This window comes from Equus quagga, chromosome 2 (genome assembly GCF_021613505.1).
Source record: "Equus quagga isolate Etosha38 chromosome 2, UCLA_HA_Equagga_1.0, whole genome shotgun sequence".
Taxonomy (NCBI): domain Eukaryota; kingdom Metazoa; phylum Chordata; class Mammalia; order Perissodactyla; family Equidae; genus Equus; species Equus quagga.
The window spans coordinates 94,584,764-94,604,707 of record NC_060268.1 but is presented as its reverse complement, the minus strand read 5'-3'; the positions used below and the strand labels follow the sequence as shown (position 1 = coordinate 94,604,707).

The window sequence follows — 19,944 nt, the reverse complement described above, 5'->3', positions numbered from 1 at the left end:
TCTAGGAGAGGACTCCATGTAGATGGGACCCTACACTTTAGGTGAGGCCAGAAGTTAGGGAAAGACAGATACATTGTAGCTACCAACTGTTCCAGCTAAGCCAGGCCACCACCATTGGGCCTCTTTTTCGGCAGCCATCTGGCCAATGACACAAGTCTCATTTCAATTCCTTTAAAGCAATCTACTGGAAATTGTTTAGCATTTTTGTTGTTGTCGTTGTCATCACTAGTTTAGTCTATAGCTGTCAGTTAACTGTGTATTTCCCCAATAAGATAACAAAGCCTGTTACAGGCACTGAGAATAGACTTCTCATTCCCTTTGATAAATTTCAAATGTGGCAGCTGGAGAATAAAAGCTGACCAGGTATAGAAAAGAGCTGCTTTGTGAACATACATGGACAGACGCATCTGAGGAGAAACAGTACAGGAGAGCGTGACGAGCACACCATGGGAGGGAGAAGATTTGCATTGGGATCCAGCTCTGCCATTTAATGACTGTGACTACAGACAGGTTACTTCCCCTCTATCGAGACTTAGTTCCCTTATCTGAACAATGGGCATTATAAGATCTACCTCAAAAAAATGGGTATTAGGAAGATTCAACAAATTTATTCATGTATGATGCTTAGAATAGCATCTGGCACCTAGTAAGCACTTGATAAAGGTCAGCCATGATTACTATTTTATTCTAGACACTATATATACTACTGTTTTGGAGAAGCAGGGGTGTGTGTGTGTGCCTGGCGGGAAAGGACAGGAGAGGAAAAGCACCCAGGTGTGTTGTGATGTTACCGATGTACCAAGGACTCAGAAGACTAGGAAAGTGTTTTCGGTCACCTTAACAAACCGATCTGGCCTCTGGGGAGTCGTTACAAATGTCAGTGAAAAGCGGTGCACTCCAACGAGTGAGCAGTTAAGTGGGGAACGGAGCGGGGTGAACAAGCTGAGTTCACTGCCACTGCCTGCCTTTTGATCCTGGGCAAGCCATTCGATGACTCTCCTTCTCTGAAAAAGGGGAAATGGTACTGCCCCATCCCAACAGGACTGCCGATGGCTCCACGGGGTCAAAGTACACAATGAGCGTGTACTCTGAGCGAGGCCAGGGGCTGCTTCCCTGAACCTAAGCCATCGTGTTATTGGGTGCTCAACCCAAGTCTTGACCATGCTGTTTCCCCAGCCTCCATAACAGGACTTGCTTTAAAACCTACCCAGAATCTGGCAGCATAAGAAACTCAAGTCAGGCTCTTTCATAAATAAACCCGAAAGTATAGGGGAGGGATTTCCATCCCCCAACTGGGAGGAGAGTGTGCTGTGTTGGCCTCTCTCAGACCTGTGACTCGGTCAGGAGCAAGCATCTACACGCCCGTGCTGCAACCCTGTGGTCACCCACAGGGCACCGGAGGAGTGTGCAGCTGGGAGCCTGGGCTTACAAATCAATTCACCATTAAGAATAACCAAGGCCTTTTGCCAACACAGCGTGCCGTATTTATTGGGCTATCCACAGGTCAGCTAAAACACAACGAAGGGAAGAGACCAGATGCCATCAGTAATGTCAGGAAACAAAATATTTAGCATTTCTTAGTTTCAAATTTTGTATTCCATTGCAGCTGAGGAATATGGGCGATTCCCGGACATAACTGTGAAGGGTGCAATTTATTTTTAGCAACAGGAAGCACGTACATTTATTGAACCAATGACTTTTAGGACAAGGAGCAAAAAAGAAAACTGCATTTTCAGGTAGCTAAAACAAGAAAATCATTTATACAAATTAAATTGATACAAAATACATTATAAAGAGAACACACATACAAAAGTGATTAAGTTGGTCAAAGAGAAAGGATGTCACAGAACACCACACTGAGAGAACACTGGTGTGAATTCATTTCAGTTACGAAAGTGTGTCCAAAGTTTGAGTTACACATTTACTGAGGTAAAGGCACAATGACTTCAACATAATTAATGGGGAAGAATCCAGACTCCCCATGCAACATCCCCTCGTACCAGTTTTCATCTATTTGATTGGTTAGTGTAATGACGTCCCCTTCTTTAAATCCTAGTTCTCCTTGGTTTTCTGGCTCAAAGTCATAGAGACCACGACAGCAGGGCTGGTCCATGGGGACGTTAGAACCTGTCCGCGTCACATGGAGACAAAAAGTACAAGTTAACACAAGTTATCCGCAGAGAACTGGCAAGGCGGAACGTTGGAGAGACCATGAACAGCGGGCCCCTGCTTTCCTTCCCATGACAAGGCGGGCTCCACCCGGCTGACTGGTGCTGTGCTTGTGGTCTCTGCCCTCCTCAGCTCTCGCAGCTGCCCCGTGCCCAGATGATGCCCTAGCCGACCTGCTGGGCCCGTGGCTTTTCTCATCAGTACTCCCAGCCAAAAAACTCAGGCCCAGCCCTCTCCTTGAAGCATCTACTCAGCTTCACGCATCCCCTACTCAGCTCTGTATGAGCCCAAGGGAGGTGCAGAATCACAAGGCCCAACTCGCCTCCAGGAGCTTATAGCTTCTTTGCAGAGACTGAACGACACGTGAAACATTTAAAGAACAGAGATGAGGTGGTGGATCACTCATAGCTCAGAGCTCAGAGGAGAAGGCAGCAGGAAAGGCCTGGGTGGCTGGGGACATCTTCCTAGCGCTGGAGACCAGCAGCTGGAATGTGGCATGGTGTGAGACTGGAGAGGGATGAGCAGAATATTTACAGACCAGCCTGATGTCTTGGGGTTACTGTACCACGAAGTTCTCAGAATGACATTTTTTAAATGATTATTTCTTAATTTCAAAATTAAAATATGGTAATGGTAAAAAAAAAACAGAGAGAGAGAGAGAAAAGACAAGACATATGCAAAACTGAGAAAAGTCAGCTGTAACCCACTAACCTGGAGATAACCAATGTTAAATTAACATTTTGGCATAGAAGCTTCTAGATAACTTTATGAATATATTTGTGTATGTATTTACATATACTTTTCACAAAAGAATCTTCCTATATATATATATATAAAATTGTGAACATCTTTCCAGATTACTTTTAACTACTGATGAGTTGTCAACTATATCAATATGTAAAACATAATTTCTTAAACAATTCTCCTATTATTGGATATTTAAGATCCTTCTTTCCTCGTTTCCTTCCTTCTTCTCTCTCTCTCTTCCTTTCCTCATTTCTTCCTTCTCTTTTTGTTCTCTCCTGGCTGTCATACATAACTCTTTGAAAAATATCCTAATAAGTATGTATTTACAAATGTGCACAATTAATTCCTGAGAGTAAACTTCTAGAAGGGAATTTGCTGCTCATAGAACATAAATTTTTCCAATACTTTTAACATTTACTGTTGATTTATTTTTCTATCTTTCTTTCTCTTAACAGTTTTAGGGGCCCCTTTCATACTATAAATATTAACCTTTTACCTGCATGTTTGATACGAGTGTTCCCAGTTTATCGCCTGATTTTGTTTGTGGAGTGTACACTGGGGATGTGGCAGGAAAGTGGAGTTCTGTTTTGTTTTGGCATATGACCAGAAATTTTAAATACCCTAAGCAAACTGGTCAAACTTTTCACTTATGGTTTCTCTATTTATATATAAATATTCAACTAAACTCATCATAGTAATTTTTTAACTTAATTTTTTCATGTGAAAATTTTTGCTTTTAATCCATTTGGATTCTGGCAAATAGAAGTATTATTTATTTGTTAATAATGCCTAAGCAGTTATCTCAACTCAATTCATTAAATAATGCATTGTTTCTCCACTGATTCAAAATACTACTTTTATCTTTATCATGTATTTAATTATCATGTGCACTTGGTTCTATTTTAGGATTTTTTATTTTGTTCCACTGATCCATTTTGGTAACTGTACCATATCATTTTAAATACTGTAGCTTTAAAATAAATGTTAATAAGTAGTAAAGAAGTTCCTCATCATTACTCTTTTATTTCAAAATTTCCTATTCTCATGAAATCATTCAACCAGGTAAACTTTCGTATCAATGTATGAAGTTTCCGCCCCCAAAAATCTCATTTTGTTATTGACTGGATCATATTTTTTTAGTATTCACAAAATTAATCTTAGAAGATCTTTTAAATGAATGCCTATCACATGGCTTGAAGAAACGACCCTTATTTATGTGTTATACTTTTATCCTGTGGGTAGGCTGTATTTGTTACTATTTAGGATTTTTGCATCTATATTTAAAGGTGAAATTACTTCCTTTTTATAATCGGGTCAGGTTTTTGTATCAGAGCATGTTAACTTTATAAAATAAACTATTTTTCTATTTTCTAAAATATTCACACTTGAAGCTTTGAACAAAATTGCCCCAAATTACCTGGGCCTATGGATTTCCGAACATAGAATGCTTTCCAGGATTGCTTAGGATAGCGAGTTAGCGTGTCTGGGAAGGGGATGTGGTCACCTCAGTCCAGTTCACTAAAGCCCCTGAATGGGGCCTGTGGCCTCAGTGGCTTCCTTGGCGCCAAGAAGAGGAGCCGAGGGGCTACCCCGGCCAAGTGAGGTGAGCCGCACCAAGAGCGGTGGAGGGCATGAGCCACCGGTGAGCTCAGAGGGACACATGACTGTCCTGTGAAGACGAGGCCGGAAGGAGGCTAAACCCCATCCCGGAAAACCACACACCCCTCAACATGGAGACCACACCCTCCCTCTGCGTGGAGACCACACACCCCTTGACATGGACACCACACAGCCTCTACATACAGACCACAGCCCCCTCGACATGGAGGCCACACACCCCTCTATATGGATACCACAACCCCCTCTGCGTGGAGACCACAATCCCCATCTACGTGGAGACCATACACCACCTCCACAGGGAGACCACATATCCTCAATGTGGAGACCACAGCCCCACTCTACATGGAGACCACACACTCTCTACATGGAGACCACATACGCTTTACATGGAGACCACACATCCTCTACGTGGACACCACACAGCCCCTCTATGTGGAGACCACACACCACCTCTACATGGAGCCCACCACGTGGACAGAGGCCACCACCAAAAGATGAACAGAGAGGATCCAAACAGGGACTGGGGAAGCCTCCACACTGTCCACAGCTCCTCATGTCCTCGTTACACCACAGCAGAAGAGTGGGGTCGAAAGGTGGGGGCAGTGTCCCAGAGGAAGACCATGCCAGTTTCAGTTTTCGTTCTTTAAGAAGAGAACTTAATCCTTTCATGTGATTGAGATATCTGTCTGTGTTACCTCACTCCTGCTATTCTATTCTATGCTTTCCATTTTTATTCCCTTTTTCTATTATTATGACATTTTCTTTTCTTCTCTGTCGACTTCTACTGCAAGTCGAAACAAGTTCTGCTAGAGATTGTGTTCCTTCCTCACGAAACCTTTCACGTCCGAGCAAAGAGAATAGATAAATTTGGGTACGTCTGTGGTTGGTCAAATGAGAAGCCCCTTTGTCCTGGGGAGGGGTAGGGAGGTGACAACAAATTCACCTAGTGACAGCACAGTCCTCTAGTGCCACACCCACTTCAAACTCTTCAGCACTTTGTCCACACCCAGGTGGGGCAAGAGCCAAGCCCCCTCACTTGAGGGGTGTTTATCAGTGAGGCTGCCCTGTGCCTTCCTGTGGCAGTGGTTCTCAACCTGGTGGCACAGTGGAAAGCCCACAGCTCAGGGTGAACCCCAGACCAGTTAAACCAGAAGCTGTGGCAATGGGATCTGGGCATCAGGATTTCAAAATTCCTCAGGGGCCTCCAATGTCCAAGGGAGGTTGAGAAGCCCCAGCCTAATGGCCTCCCTTCCTTCCATTTTCTTTGACCAGAGCTCAAGAGTGTCAAGGAGTTTCAGCTGGTAGGGAGAGGGATGGGGGAGCACTCTTCTTCCTTTCCAGGTAGGGAGTCCCTTGTCATGTGGTGACTTATAGGTCGGTCAGCCTTTTAAAATACAGCCCCACCTGCTCTATAATCTCGAGAATCTACTTGGTGTTTCTAGCACTTGGATGGCTCCTTCCATGACAGACCCCATCCCACCCCAAGTCCGTATCTTCCTTTCATCATAATGATGGCAGTTGGGGAGTGGAAGAATTTAAATACCGGTACCCAGTTCATCAGCTTGAATTTGAACAGAATAACATTCAATGATTTCAAAGCATTGGGGAATTGACTGTTTACAACACAGACCTTTTCATTTTCCTTCAGAATACAGAGCTTATCCGGGTGGGGAGGTAGGTGGGTGGGGGCTGGGCACTGAAAACCCATGACCCTTTGAGCTGTTGAGTCAAAGTCAATTTTATTAATGAATAACTTTTATGTGTTTTAATGTGTAAAGCTTTTTTATGTGTTTTAATGTGCTCTTATAAAAATGATTAGTTTAGTGTTCTGCTAGCATTTCTCCCACCACTCGCCGTGTTTAATAGAGGGGGAACCAGGTGCCAAACACATGGTAGTCCTAGGAAGCATTTCCTCAAACACAAAATGTTCATGCTAGAGGGGTCTTTGGGGTCTTCCATGAATCCTCTTTTTGAAGAGGAGGGAGCAATGCCTCCGTGAGGTCCCCACAGTCTGTTCTCAGGGCTGATGACAAAGTCAGAATGAGATACCAGGGCTCCAGACCCCAGCTCATGACCTAACCCCCTATGTCACCTCCTACAGGATCTATGACACTGCTAAGGGCTGCCAGGACATGTTGTGGGCTATCACACTGACTACAGGGCTAATTATATTACTTTTTCCTCCCATTTACTCTGTAAGCTACCTGCAATGACTGACATAAATACTCAGTGGCAGGCATGCACTTCTCCCGGCCACCACCTACGTGTGCATACGTGTGCACTCCCTGCACACACACTGAACAAACCAGGGAAAAGACACGTCACTCACTTCTCACTTCAATTATTCCGAGCAGGGGACCCCTGCCACGCTGCCCACTTTGATTTCCTAAGAGCTGGAAAGCGACCAGCACTAGTGTCACACTCCATCAGCAAATGAGCCCCAAACACAGCATCTCTCCAGAGACCCCTGAGCAGAGAGACCCCTGGGCGAGCACTCCCTGACCCAGGGAAGCCTGAAGCACCTGGCTCCACATGCCACCAGCTCCCCACAGTGCTGGCACCGGGCAAACCCGCACCCACCCAAGCTCAGGCTGCCGTCCCGAGTCACCCACGTGGTGGGATAATATTCTGAAATACCATCCCGGGCACTTGTCCTGCTGGGTCATTTCTGCTGTCCGCGACTCTACCCCAAGCAGCTGTGCCTCCCTCACCTTAGGAGGAGGGTGGAACCTGAGCATGAACAAAGCCGTCAATGTTTAGCTTATAAGTTCCAAAATAATGCTATTCCAGCTGTGAAATGTTGTGAAAGCCAAGGCTTTCGGGCCAGTGCGAGGTAGGCGTTTAGGAGATTTGAGAGGCAGAGAGAGAAGAGAGAGAGGGAGAGAGCCCGACCTCTGGGTTCCAAGGAACCAGCACTGGAAGAACTCGGAGCACAGGGAGTTCATCACAAGCTGTGGGGAAGGAGGGGATGTATCCTGCCACCCAGAGAAGAGATACCAGCTCTTCCTGGAGGCAGAGAAGGGCCTGGAGGGGAAGAGGGTGGGCAGGAAGGCTGAAAAGCTGCTTGGATTGGATCCAGGGGTATGAGGCTCTGAGGCCCCACTTCCCACTGGAACTTGGGGAGAAGGTGGGCTCCCAAAGTGTTCTGGACCCACATGGGGCGCTGTGCACAGTGGGAATGGTGGCTGGTGCCATTAAGCAGACAGCGAACCTGAGGGCTCCCCCACTGGCTCCCCATGAACTGGGAAGAAATCTCAAGTCCCAGCAGCAAATGAGAAAGTGCTGAGGGGGCCGTTGGACCAGAGGTGGCGGGCGGTGGGGATGGGGGCTCAGGATGCAGAGATCTCATGACCCCGGGGGCAGAGGCTGGGGCCACAGACCCAGGCCCAAGGCGTGGAGTGACAAGTCATCTCAGCTGTGGAAGCAGTGAGGACCCAGCCAGGCCTCCTCGACAGCCGCCATGATGTTCTCTAAACTCCCCCTCGCACCCAGGCAACACCTTGGGGTGGGAAAACCCAAACGCCCCGACAGGGAATTTCAACTGAATCGACTGGGTTTAAATCCTGAATTGACAAAGTAATAAATGGGTAGTCTATGCTTTCTATTGGAAGAGACCGAGTTACCCTGAAATGGCAAGATTATGTTTTTTTCCACCATTAGAAGAAATGGAAAAAAGATTAACTTTTTTTTTTTTCTGGCCAACAGTAGAAATGGAAAAAAGATTAAGTTGTTTCCACCATTGGTCTAAATGGAGGTTCATAAGCAAGTTCAGTTCAGTCAAAGAGAAATCGTTTCTGTCTACCTAAGTCATCGGGTGTGAACTTTCCTTCTCCACAGAAGGTAAGTCAGTGTCACCGTGGAGGGAACCCAGAGGCTGTGCAGAAGGGGCAACATGTCCTCAGTGGGATCTTTCCAACTGGACTTGACTTGAACATCTACAAGGTGCCCAAACGTGTAGCTGCTCACACTCAGAAGCCGCCACCTCTACCGAAATCTTCCCGGAAGAAAACCTGGGTCCTACCCAACATCCCATCCTTGTGGACCACCCACTCCTTTTTTCCCCCGGGGTCTTGCAGCTGCTGCTGCTCAACCACCTCCACCCTTTTTCATGCTCAGTGGTCGGCACCTGGAACCACCGCAAATAAGTGCACACTCGCCGGCCGGCGTGAACGCGTGTGCCAGAGACAGGCAGCTGAAACCCCAGCCCCGTGCCATCCAGCAAGGAGGCTCCCACCTCCAGCCCTGGCCGGGTAGCCCGTGTTCGTTTCCTCTTACTCCTGAGACCTGGCTTAACGTAACACGAGAGCAGAGGTGGGAAAAACACAGTCTTCCTTGTTCAAGTACTGAAACAAAGATTATTTTAACAGAGAAAAGGGAGTGTCTCCGTTAAACATTGATTATTCAAGCTCTGTTCCACACCATTAGGGGGAAAAAAAAAAGAAAAGGAGACCCTCACACCAGAGTTTCAAGGTGGCCGGTCAGTCGGCATAGGCAACACAACAGGTAGGGAACTCGTGTTCTCCCTAACATAAACTGGCAATAATAGGGTCCCGTTTCTAACAATATTGGGTCCCTCTTATTTTAACAGCAGGAACATTCTTGGGAGTGCTCTCCCCCACCCCATCTTTTGTTTCCCCGAGTCCCCGCCACACAGGCTCTTGCATGTACAGAAATGCCGAGCACGCTCTGTTGTTAGCGCCAGCCCCACTGTTCTCCCGCCCCAGTCGGCTATGGGATGAAATAATCACCCTCAGGTTTTAGTGTCTACCAAGTGCCAGGACGATACTCTAAGTGCCTCAGAGAGATCAGGGCATTTAATTCTCAGAGAAGCTCTCTGATTAGGTACTGTTATTTCCCTCATGTGATGGAAGGAGAAACTGAGGCATAGAGAAGTTCAAAGCGGTTAACAGCAGTGCTGAGATCTGACCTCCGTCTAGGTCCAGGATCCGCGCTCTTGGGGGCTGTGTCATGTGCCCCCTCTGAAAATTGTCAGCTTGAGAGTTTAGCCCCAATTGATGTCTGGGCCAACCCCAACCTAGGGGTGGTCCATCGGCCAGGCTTGGAATGAGCCTGTGGGTCCTCAGCTCAGCATGCCCCGGGGAGCTCCCAGGCCTTGGGACGCTCTCTAGGACCCTTCTCCGCCTGCCTTCCCCGATCCCAGAAGGTCTGCCCCATCCCACCTGGCCTTGCCAGTCACACTTGACAGCTGTCCTGCGAGTACTTATTCTCTGTCTTGCCTTCCTCAGCCTGAGCTCCTGCTTCAAAGAGAGCCACTCAAGGCTTCAATTAAAAAACAAACCAAACAAAACAGAACACCAAAACAAAAACTCCAGGCAGGGGATGAGACACGAGAGTGGAGAGGGCGCCAGGAGGGACCGGCATTCCCGCAGCCTCCTCACGTGCTCTCCTCTCTTCCTCCCCCTCTCCCCGCCACATTCGGGATTTGGGAGCCTGTTCTCAGGGGCTGTATTGCTAACCCCGACTTCGAGGGAGGCGGCGGTAGGAGTGGTCGGTGGGGCACGGGGCATCCTTCTTCCTGTGGCACTAAATAGCACAGCTCTTCTGCTGTACCTGAACTGGGGTTATTCTCAGGCCACCAAAGGAACCCAGTGGACTCTCTCCTCCTCAGCTGGCCCTGACTTTGGAGATTTCATTACCAGGAAGCATTCGGCTGGAGCATCCCCACTGAAGAGCAAACTATGACCCCCCCACTCCTACTTTTCAGGGGGGAAAGAGGATGGAGAGAGAAGTAAGTGATTCACACAACTCCCGTCAACGTGAGTCCCTCTCAGGGTGCAGGTGAGGAGTCTCCCGGAAGCTACTAACCTGAGGAGGGCTCTTTGGCTCTTAGTAAATGCCCCAGAGTGCTGTGCCTTTTGAGTTTTTGTTCCTGCTTTTTATAGCTTTTCTCTTGCCTCCCTTGTAGTCAGGCTGCGACCTGTCCCTTTTTTCCTGCTGTCAGGGGGCCTTCCGGAAGTGGTCCCTCAGGCCTTTCTAATCGGCCGCTTCCAGTCTGCTGTAGGCTGGGAAATCAGATAACCAATTATGTAACATCAACAGCCGCCGTATCGTGGGCTCTTACTCCATAGCAAGTACCACGCGTGCGTGCCCAGCACCTCCAATTTACACAATCTAATTTAATCCTTAGAATAACCCTGTGCGGTCGGGGTGATAATTCCTGTTCTTTTGAAGATGAAATTGAGACACGGTGGCATGGAGTGTGAGCCAGGACTGGGCCTCCCTCTGACTCCAAAGCCCCACTTAACAGAGACTTGCAAGAGACACCTGTCTTGGCTCAGTGAGCTCACTTTCTGCTCACTTCCCGGTCTGACTTCTGGAAGTTCCAAGATGCTTCCTTATTACTTCTGCCACCTCTGGGGCAGCTAAGGAGCAGAGAGGAAGTTTCCTGTTAACGGGTGGAGTGGGCGGCCCAGACAGGAATGGGACCCGAGTCTCCTTCTGCAGGCTTTGGCTGCACAGCCAAGATGAGCCCAAGATGTGACTGTGCCCACACCATCTGACTGGAGGGTTCCTCGCTCAACATGCTGGGGGGAAAAACTGGTTTGGAACTTTCAAGTTTATGTCTGGCTCACACTTGTTCTCAAACACTCACCAAGTGTGCACTCTGGGCCAGGCACCACGCTCAACCTATCAGACACCATCTCTTTTGAATTAGAATGAGCATAGTCTGGTTCAAGCTTCCTTCAAAAGTTGTAATTTCTTTTTTCCAATCTAAGGTCTCAAGCTCTTGGAGCAAAATTTTTTTGAAGCTAACACCTTCCCTGTAGCTGACTCAGACAGAGCACTGGTGTATAATTCTGATAAATACCACTAAAACCCTTTGTTCAACAACTCTAAAATACTGTTTTTGTCTACTGGTAAAAATATGTTGGACGGAAACTTCAGATCCCTGGGTTCCAGCACCGGGTTAGGTCACCTCTGGGCCCCGATTCCCTTATCTGCAAATTTTAAGCCTTAGTCCATGGTTAACGCTGTGGACTGACTGTTTGTGCCCCTCCCCAAATTCACATCCTGAACCCTCATCCCCGGTGTGGTGGTATTGGAGGTGGGGCCTTTGAGAGACAAGTAGGTCATGAGGATGGAACCTCCATGGATGAGACGGTGACGCCATGTGAATACACAATGGGAAGACACAACCCAGAAGGTGGGCACTCATTGGACACCAAATCTGCCAGCACCTTGATCTTGACCTTCCCAGCCTCCAGAACTGTGAGAAATAAATGCTTGTTGTTTAAGCCACTCGGTCTCCAGTATTCTGTTACAGCAGCCCAAGCTGACGAAGACAATTAAGTACTAAACTACTAAGTAAAGTCTAGTAAGTGTCTATGAACTGTCCTTCTAGAAATAAGAACCCTGTATTTATCCACAGGAGGTGTGATTTATTAAAATTACTTGTCAATGGAACTCAAGCTTAATCATCATAATCTATAAAAATAAGCATGTGCAATTTGCTTTAACCTGAACACCAATCCTCCACGACTTACACAGGTCCTATGAGACGGGTTAACTCGTAAAGTGTGCCCTCCACACTACAAAGCCTTGACTGGTCTACTGAGATGACTTTTGCAGAACTCTCAGAGCTGTGGTCCATTCATTTATCAAAGGCTTCCGAGGTGACCGCTCTCCTGCAACCAGGCCCAGGGTTCAAGGCCACCTTGGCCACTCTGAGTGAAGGGAGATGGAAGGACAAATGACAGCCTTAATCAGAGGAAGCTTCCTGGCCGCTGGCACAGGGCTCAGCTTGCAGAGCTGTTTTATTTGGCCTGCTCCTTGCCTTGTAGAGTGTAGAGTAGATGCCAATATTTAAAAATCAAGAGACCATACATAAATACAGATTTCTGGCTTCTCTTGATAAATCAGAAAGGCTGCTATCTGAGGCCCACATTCTTGGTCAACAAGCAGCTGCCGTCAATAATGCACCGCCCACTGGACAGGGCAAGAGTTCTCTAGCAGGCTACAGACTCCCCTCTCATGTTGTGCTCCTGACTTAGAGGTCTGGTGTCAGCCATTTATCTTCGGCCTGCCACTTTTTTCTTACATTTTCCCTATGTCCCTCATTCCCATAATCTGGCATTAGGGTTTGCACCTGAGGCCACACCCACTGGACAACTCCAGAGGGTGTCACCCGTGTGCATTCAAACAGAAAGCCCTTGGAATCTGCAACATCGCTGCCCCATGTGTTGCTCCTGGAAACAATTGGCATCTACACTATTTTTTTAAAAAATATGAGTATGCACATTAATATTTAGATGATGCTGTTTTAAATTTTAGCCTAAAGACCAAATGGATCATTGTAGAATACAGACGAAGATCTTAAAATATGAGCATTTGAGATAATATAATCATATAACCATTTCGGAGAAGTAGTATGAAAATTCCCACAACTGAGTTAGAGGTTATGTCTTACAGGCTTTTCAAAAACTCTTTTTATAGACTATTTAGAAGAATTATAGGAAACCATTCCTTTCAGTGAGAAAGTCTTTCCCTCTAAAGCTTCCTTCGGACTGAAATAAGAGAAGGGCTCCACCCCTTTCATGAATCAATGGCTACAGATCAACAATAACAATTGCAGTTCACATTTTAATTTTTTCAAATATAGAAAATAGAAAATGTTCAACCCATGTGCTTTTCAAGTTTTTCAGAATGCTAAGTACTCATAAAAGATAAATATTGCAGCCACAGAATTTAGACCTGGAAAAGAACCTTGGAATGTATTAAGATCAATCATTTCACTTAGGGACAAGTTCAAATCCGTCCAGAGATGTTAAGAAACTCACAGAAAGTCACCCAGCTAATAAGTGCCAGACTCAGAACTAGAATGTGGAACTCCTGTTTCCTTGTTTATTTCTCTCTTGTCAATAACTCTGACTCTGAACCACTACTGAAAATATATAGAAATGGCTGTGGGGAGAGGGCTGGAGGCAGGGGAAAAAAACAGAAGAAAAGAGTGGGAAGGAATAGGAGAAAAGTAAGAAACAGCCTGCTGACTGAGCAATCACCACTGTCGCTGCTGTGTGAAATTTTAATTTCCTTTTTGGAAATCTAGGTAAGAAGTCCATATATTTCTATCTGCAAACTGCTCGTTGTCTTTAATTTTCAAACTTCACACTCTACTTTCGAATAAATGTTTATTTTCTAATGTAATCCCAGAGATTTTGCTCCAGTGCGGGGAATGACTTGGGCTCTAGACATTATTTCCGAGCCCCCTCAGAAGTGTCAAGAAACTTATAAAAGTCTCTTTTATACCTAAAGGGAGTTAGAATGTCTTAATATAAGCCATTTGAGAGATTTATTTGGCCTCGCTCTGAAATGCCTGTAGCACACATTTGGAACCCACATTTGTTCTCTAATCTCAGCCTTCCACATTTTTAGAGTCGATCCCAGTTTGCAGCATATTAACCCTTACCTGTGATTGTATAAAAGTGGTAGCCTCTTTAAGAACTTCAGTGAAAAAAAAAAAAACCTTCATAAATAAACAAGTTGATAAAAAAAATGTAAAATATACTTTGTCCCCTAGTCTTTAAATTGATCATTCAACAAGCAGACAACTTGGAGTCTGACAAAAATTGCCCCAGGGTAGGGAAGACATTTGAGCACAGGTCACAAGTTCCTTCACTATATTCTTCAAAACCAGTGGTTTTCTGGGAACAACCCAGGCACACATTTCAGTTCGAGGACTTTTCTTGGCCTCCTTTCCTCCTTGGGGACCCAGGGGCAGCACATGCTGATGAAGTGTCATGACCCCATACTCACGGGCTTGGACAGCCAGTGGGTTCTCCTAGCCAGGGCCTAAACTTAGATTTTGTCTGCAATCCATCATTTCAAGATGTGATTTCCACACACCACCCCCACCCCTTCTCCACTTTTGGCTTACTTTATTCATTCTCTTAAGTACCTAGAAATGATATTATCAAAGATTCCATCTCAGTCCCATGGTGGATTCTACCTAATTGACCTACGTCCTTTCATCTCCCCCTTTTTTTTTTTCTTTAGAAAGAAGAAATGATGAAGAAAATGTTCTTGGAATTCATTTCTGGCAGAGTCCTGCGAGCTTTGCTTTAAATTGTTACTGAAATGCTTGACATTTTTCCTTCACTTTATAAACATTATGTGCAAATCATTCAGAATCCTAATGGAAAGTAATTTCCCATTAATTCAGGCTATAAAATGCCATTTTCTTTTGAAACTGTGCCGTAGAAACAAACAGTACAGGACTCCTTTACACTTGCAAATTCCATCCCCAAATCAACGAAGCCCAATGCTGGAGTTGAGGACTAAAGCCACGGCCAAAAGAAATCTCGAAGAGGCAGCTGAGGACAGGCCCAGGCACATGTCAAACGGTGGCACATGCTGGAGTTAGCAGCACTTGGGAACCCAGTCATTGGACACTGAGCCTTCCTAAAAGCCATCTTTGGCACATCCATGACCTCTGGCTGACCAGCACCCTTCTAACAACTTCATCTGCCTAGGGACTGAGCTGCTGGCCACGGAGGGGATGAAAACACTGACATGCACAGTCCGGATGAAGAAGCTGAAGACCCCACTGTCTTCTCAATGTCTTCTTCCAAGTCAGATGCGTACAACACACCACCTTTGAGACCATCTGTTGGCTACAGATTCCTTCTGATCAAAAATCTTGGAAATAAACCATTCCTGATGCTCCTGGACATTTTATAACCTTCCCCAGTATTCCTTCTTAATAATATAAAATGAAGTATCTGTAAGGTAAAGTGCCCAGCTCTGCTACGTGCTGGCTCTGCAACCTTGAGGAACCCCCCCGAACCTCTCTGAACCTCCACTTACTCATCTGTAAAACGGGGATAATAGGTCTAGAAATGTGTGTGAAGTATTTAGTACATTGCCTGACCCACAGCAAGTCCTCAATAAGTGTAACTGCTACGTTGTTATAGTATTAATTACTGTTTTACTTTTTATTATGATCACTTCCTTATAATATTGTTACGAGGATGAAAAGACTTATGTATACAGAGCATCAAATAATAATGCCTGGCATATTTTCGGCACTCAAATGCCATGCCCTTAGGCCCGTAAGTGATACTTAAGTTAAAGTGCTTTTCCACTGTTGGCGAGTATAACACTCTCCGCCTTGCCAGTCTGAGAGGTCACATTTAGCATCCCTCTGGGAGATGGAGACATCATCACCAAAGGAAAGCCGAGTTCTCTCTCATGGCAGACAAGAGCCCGGTGTCCTGGGAGCTTGACTCAAAGTCTTGTCTCCAAGAACTACCCCCACCCCCCACCCCCGGTTGGACACAGGCTGGAAGGGTAGAGACGGTAGCTAAGGACTGAGCCCTGGCGTCCTGGGTTCTGCTTGTTCTGCTTCACTCAGATACAATATACTGGGGTGGACTCATTTTCAAAGTGTTTAGTTAGTTTGTTTATATCCAGCTTCTCTCTAAACAGAAATGGCCTTTTTTTTGAAGTGGCTTACAATCATATATGTATTTAGAATAACATTGTTCCAGACCAGAAATAGAAAAGAAAAGCCAAAAAAAAAAAAAGTAGAGAAACATACAAACAAGAGAACTTTGAGACTAAAAGGCAAACTATGGCCCTGGGCCAAATAATGTTTTAACGGAACATAGCCCTGTCCGCTGATGCACACATTATCCACAGCTGCCTTCACACTACAGCAAAGAGTTGACTAGTGGCATCAAAGAGCATATAGCCCACAAACCTAAAATATTTACTATTTGGCCCTCTACAGAAAGTCTGCCAACCCCTAGGTTATCTTAATGTTCATCCCACAAGCAGTGTGGGAATGTACGTGGCACCACATTCTAATATTCTAGAAACGAAATGGGGGACCCTACAGAGATGTCCGTGAGTGACAGACAGACATTTCCTTCCACAACAAATCTGCAGTAAATGTATGCGGTAGAAACCGCAAGTTGGCCACCAAACCTAATCATCTCTTCTCCCACAGTAATTACAGCATAATACACTATATAATACAATACAACATAACACAATATAACATGATGATTGTAGTACAATCACAGGTAGGATGTGACTGTCCAGCTTGCCTCTCCCCCAACCTTTGCAGCTAGACCCGGTCCATGTGACTGAGCTCTTGCGGTGGGATAGAAGGGGAAGTGATGGCAACCACTTTGGGCTCTGTCACATTCTTAAAATGAAATCTCTGGCCCTGGACTTCCATTCTTAATTTCCATCTGGTTTGAACACTGTTTTCTTGAGTCTCTGTGGAACAGTAGCTACTATTACCCTAACTAGTGCAGAAACTGGTGTCAAAAGTGGGGTGTTGTCATAATAAAACCTAAAATTCATGATGCTGACTCAGTGGCCAGGCAGCGATGAAGAAGAAACAGCAATAACAGGCGTGAAGGCCAGTGACCTTGGTTGTGCCAAAAAATTTGGCGAAACTTTTGCCTATGATAACTTTGGAAGCATACCATATGCCAGAAGCTCTAAAGAAAGAAGTTAGATAGAACAGAATGTTAGTCTATGTTAGCTACTCCTTCAGGCATGTAGCAAATTACAGTAAGAAAGACAAGAATTGCCCAGTTTGCAAGCAAAAGGGAAAAGAGAAAAATTAAAGGTTGGGTCCCAGCGCATTAGAGATCAGCTAACTGCTTGTGTACCCCAGAGAATAGAAGATAAGAAGCTTGTTATTCCAAATCCTTCTCAGAGACCTCTCTCAAACAAACAAAGGCACCCAGTTCTGTGGTAAAGATTAAATTAAAGATTCTGCCTCCCCACTCAAGTCTGTTGTTTCAGATGGCCTCAAGGTAGACTCCATAAGTTAAGAGAGGGAAGCATGGCTTAGTCAAGGAAGGAAAGAAAGAAAGCAGCCTGACGTGCTACGTCTAAGAAAGAACCCTGGATGTGATCACCAGCACGTGGAAATGCCTGGGAGACACAGATCAAAACTCATTATGTTTTAATGGCACTGAATTGTGACCTGAAAACATGGGCATCTACGGAACACTGAAGAACCCTTAAGGCCCCTAAGTGGCGGTAAGCACAATTCCCAAAGCCCTCTTCAGATATGAAAGACTTCTTGGCAGATATGAAATACTTATGAGAAGGCAAATCTAGAGGCCCAGAGGATAAAGGACAAGAGTTTCCCCACCTTCCGGAGAGCAGAACCAGGGTCTACTCAAGGATCTTCTTTCACTGCCACAGTAGAGTCCTTGCAATGCATTCCTGTCCAGCAGAAATCCATCACTGCTCTGGACCAGTGCCTGCTGCGTATCTCCCATGGCAACTGGGTGTGTCTGCCCTGCTGGAGACTGCATTTCCCCACTGCTTTGCTACTACATGTGGCCCTTCGATTGAGCACTCCTGGGACATGAGTGTATCGTTTCTACCTCGCTGGCTTAAGAGGGAATGTCTAGCCCACACTTTTGTTCTTTCTCCCCTTTCTGCTGTCTGGAGTGCCAACAATGAGGATACCTTGGAAGCCCCATGATGGAGATGGCAGAGCTGCCATTAGCCTAGGCCCCTGAGTGACTCCATGGATGAAACCCACTCATCCTCTTGGAATATTCTCCCTGGATTGTTGCAAGAGTGACGAAATCCTATTTTGTTGAACAGTGCTTGGACTTTGGGGTCTTTTTAAAAAAAAACAAAAACAAAAAGAAAACAAGAAACTAGTGTTACCAGAGAACTATGCCTGAATTCTCTCTTGACAATATTTTAATGAAATCAATTTCATTCAAATAACTTTAAATGAAACATTACATCAAAAATGTAAATTGAAAACTAGTGCCACAAAGAGACTGTAACCACGAAAATAATTATGATGGAAAATAGACAATTTTATTAAATTCAAGCTAGGTACTCTGGTATGTGCAAAAGGGCTTTTAGCCTGAGGCTTATCTTCTTTGTTAAAATTAAACATTAAAAATATTCAAGCACAGGTGCTGGCCCCGTGGCCAAGTGGTTAAGTTCGCGCGCTCCGCTGTAGGCGGCCCAGTGTTTCGTTGGTTCGAATCCTGGGCGCCGACATGGCACTGCTCATCAAACCACGCTGAGGCAGCGTCCCACATGCCACAACTAGAAGGACCCACAACGAAGAATATACAACTATGTACTGGGGGGCTTTGGGGAGAAAGAGGAAAAAAATAAAATCTTAAAAAAAAAAATATTCAAGCACAAAACTGTGGCTTTATCCCCTTGAAATCACGACTAAAAGAGATTCAAAAAAAAGGATACTTTTCTTAGGATGTGATTCAAGGTTCTTTACGTCCACATCCATTTAGCACCTAAAGTCACCTTGGGTAACAGCAGAGAGATGAATTCAGTGCGATATAATGGTATTGAATGATTTAAGGGAAATTTGCATTAATAAGGAAGACTGAGTTCAAGACTACAGCCTTCCTTTCATGTACTGAATCACTATCAATTATAAAATGGGTATTTTTTAAGTTCCAAATAATGTTGGAAAACAAGAGCAAACACTGCTGGTAGACAAAAAATTATGAGGAATACAAGGAATACCTGAAAGATGGAAGAAATGAAGCTCAAAAGAGTTCCCAGAGAGAAATGCTATACAAGTCGATTCTGAGGATGCCCAAAGCTCAGAGTAAGTGGATGCTGGAAGTGGATGACTAGTTGGCCTTCTGAGAAAAGAGCAGCCAGGTGAGTCCTCCCATCCTGGCTTTGGACCACGTACCTGGGAGCTCAGCATCTGCCTCCAGAAAGGAGTATTGAGTGTGGGCATCTGAAGCAGAAAGTCAGAGCAGTGCCATGAGAGGCACAAACACACAGAAAACCAGAAGCCAGAACCCCTCACTCAGTAGAGTCACCCTTATTCCCTCATAACCATGAGAGGTAGGCAGCAGTAACAGACACAGCACTATAGACAAACGAACATGGACCCTCAAATAAAAAGTACACAGAGCCAAGAATCCTCAACACTGGATGAAAAATGACTTCATAAAAGAGACCCAGAGCTCAACAAACATGCAAAGAGATAAGAACTATAGAGACATCAAATGAAGACTTTTTAAAAAGTATAATTAACATTCTCAGAGGAAAATAAAGGATCTAATTACTTGTAAAACTAAAATTAAAAATTCAAATATTGGTGTGGTAGGTAGAATAATAGCTCCCCAAAGATATCCACAGCCTAATTTCCAGAACTTGTGAGTATGTTACCTTCCTTACATGGCAAAACGTAATTTTGCAGATGGGACTAAATTATGGATCTTGAAGGGGAAGATCATTCTGGATTATGTGGGTGGGCCCAATGTAATCACAAGGGTCCTCATACAAGAGAAGCAGGAGAGTCAGAGCCAGAGAAGGAGATGTGACAATGGAGGCAGAGGTCAGAGAGAGATCTCAAGACATGATGCTGCTGGCTTTGAACACAGAACAAGGGGCTACGAGCCAAGGAACACA

General features: G+C 45.3%; 1 protein-coding gene across 3 annotated transcripts in view; it reads right to left on the bottom strand.

Annotated features, from left to right (window-relative positions):
• Positions 1 to 1,596: 1,596 nt before the first annotated feature.
• Positions 1,597 to 19,944, bottom strand: part of SH3GL3 (SH3 domain containing GRB2 like 3, endophilin A3) — a 125,944-nt gene continuing 107,596 nt past the window's right edge. For 2 of the 3 annotated variants that reach the window (XM_046654306.1, XM_046654308.1), the window contains one exon: positions 1,597 to 2,127. In XM_046654306.1, coding sequence (XP_046510262.1) covers positions 1,922 to 2,127 — 206 coding nt within the window. In that variant the 3' untranslated portion in view covers positions 1,597 to 1,921. Of the gene's footprint in view, positions 2,128 to 10,493; positions 10,560 to 19,944 lie in introns of those variants that run through there. The other variant, XM_046654307.1, reaches the window with a different exon arrangement.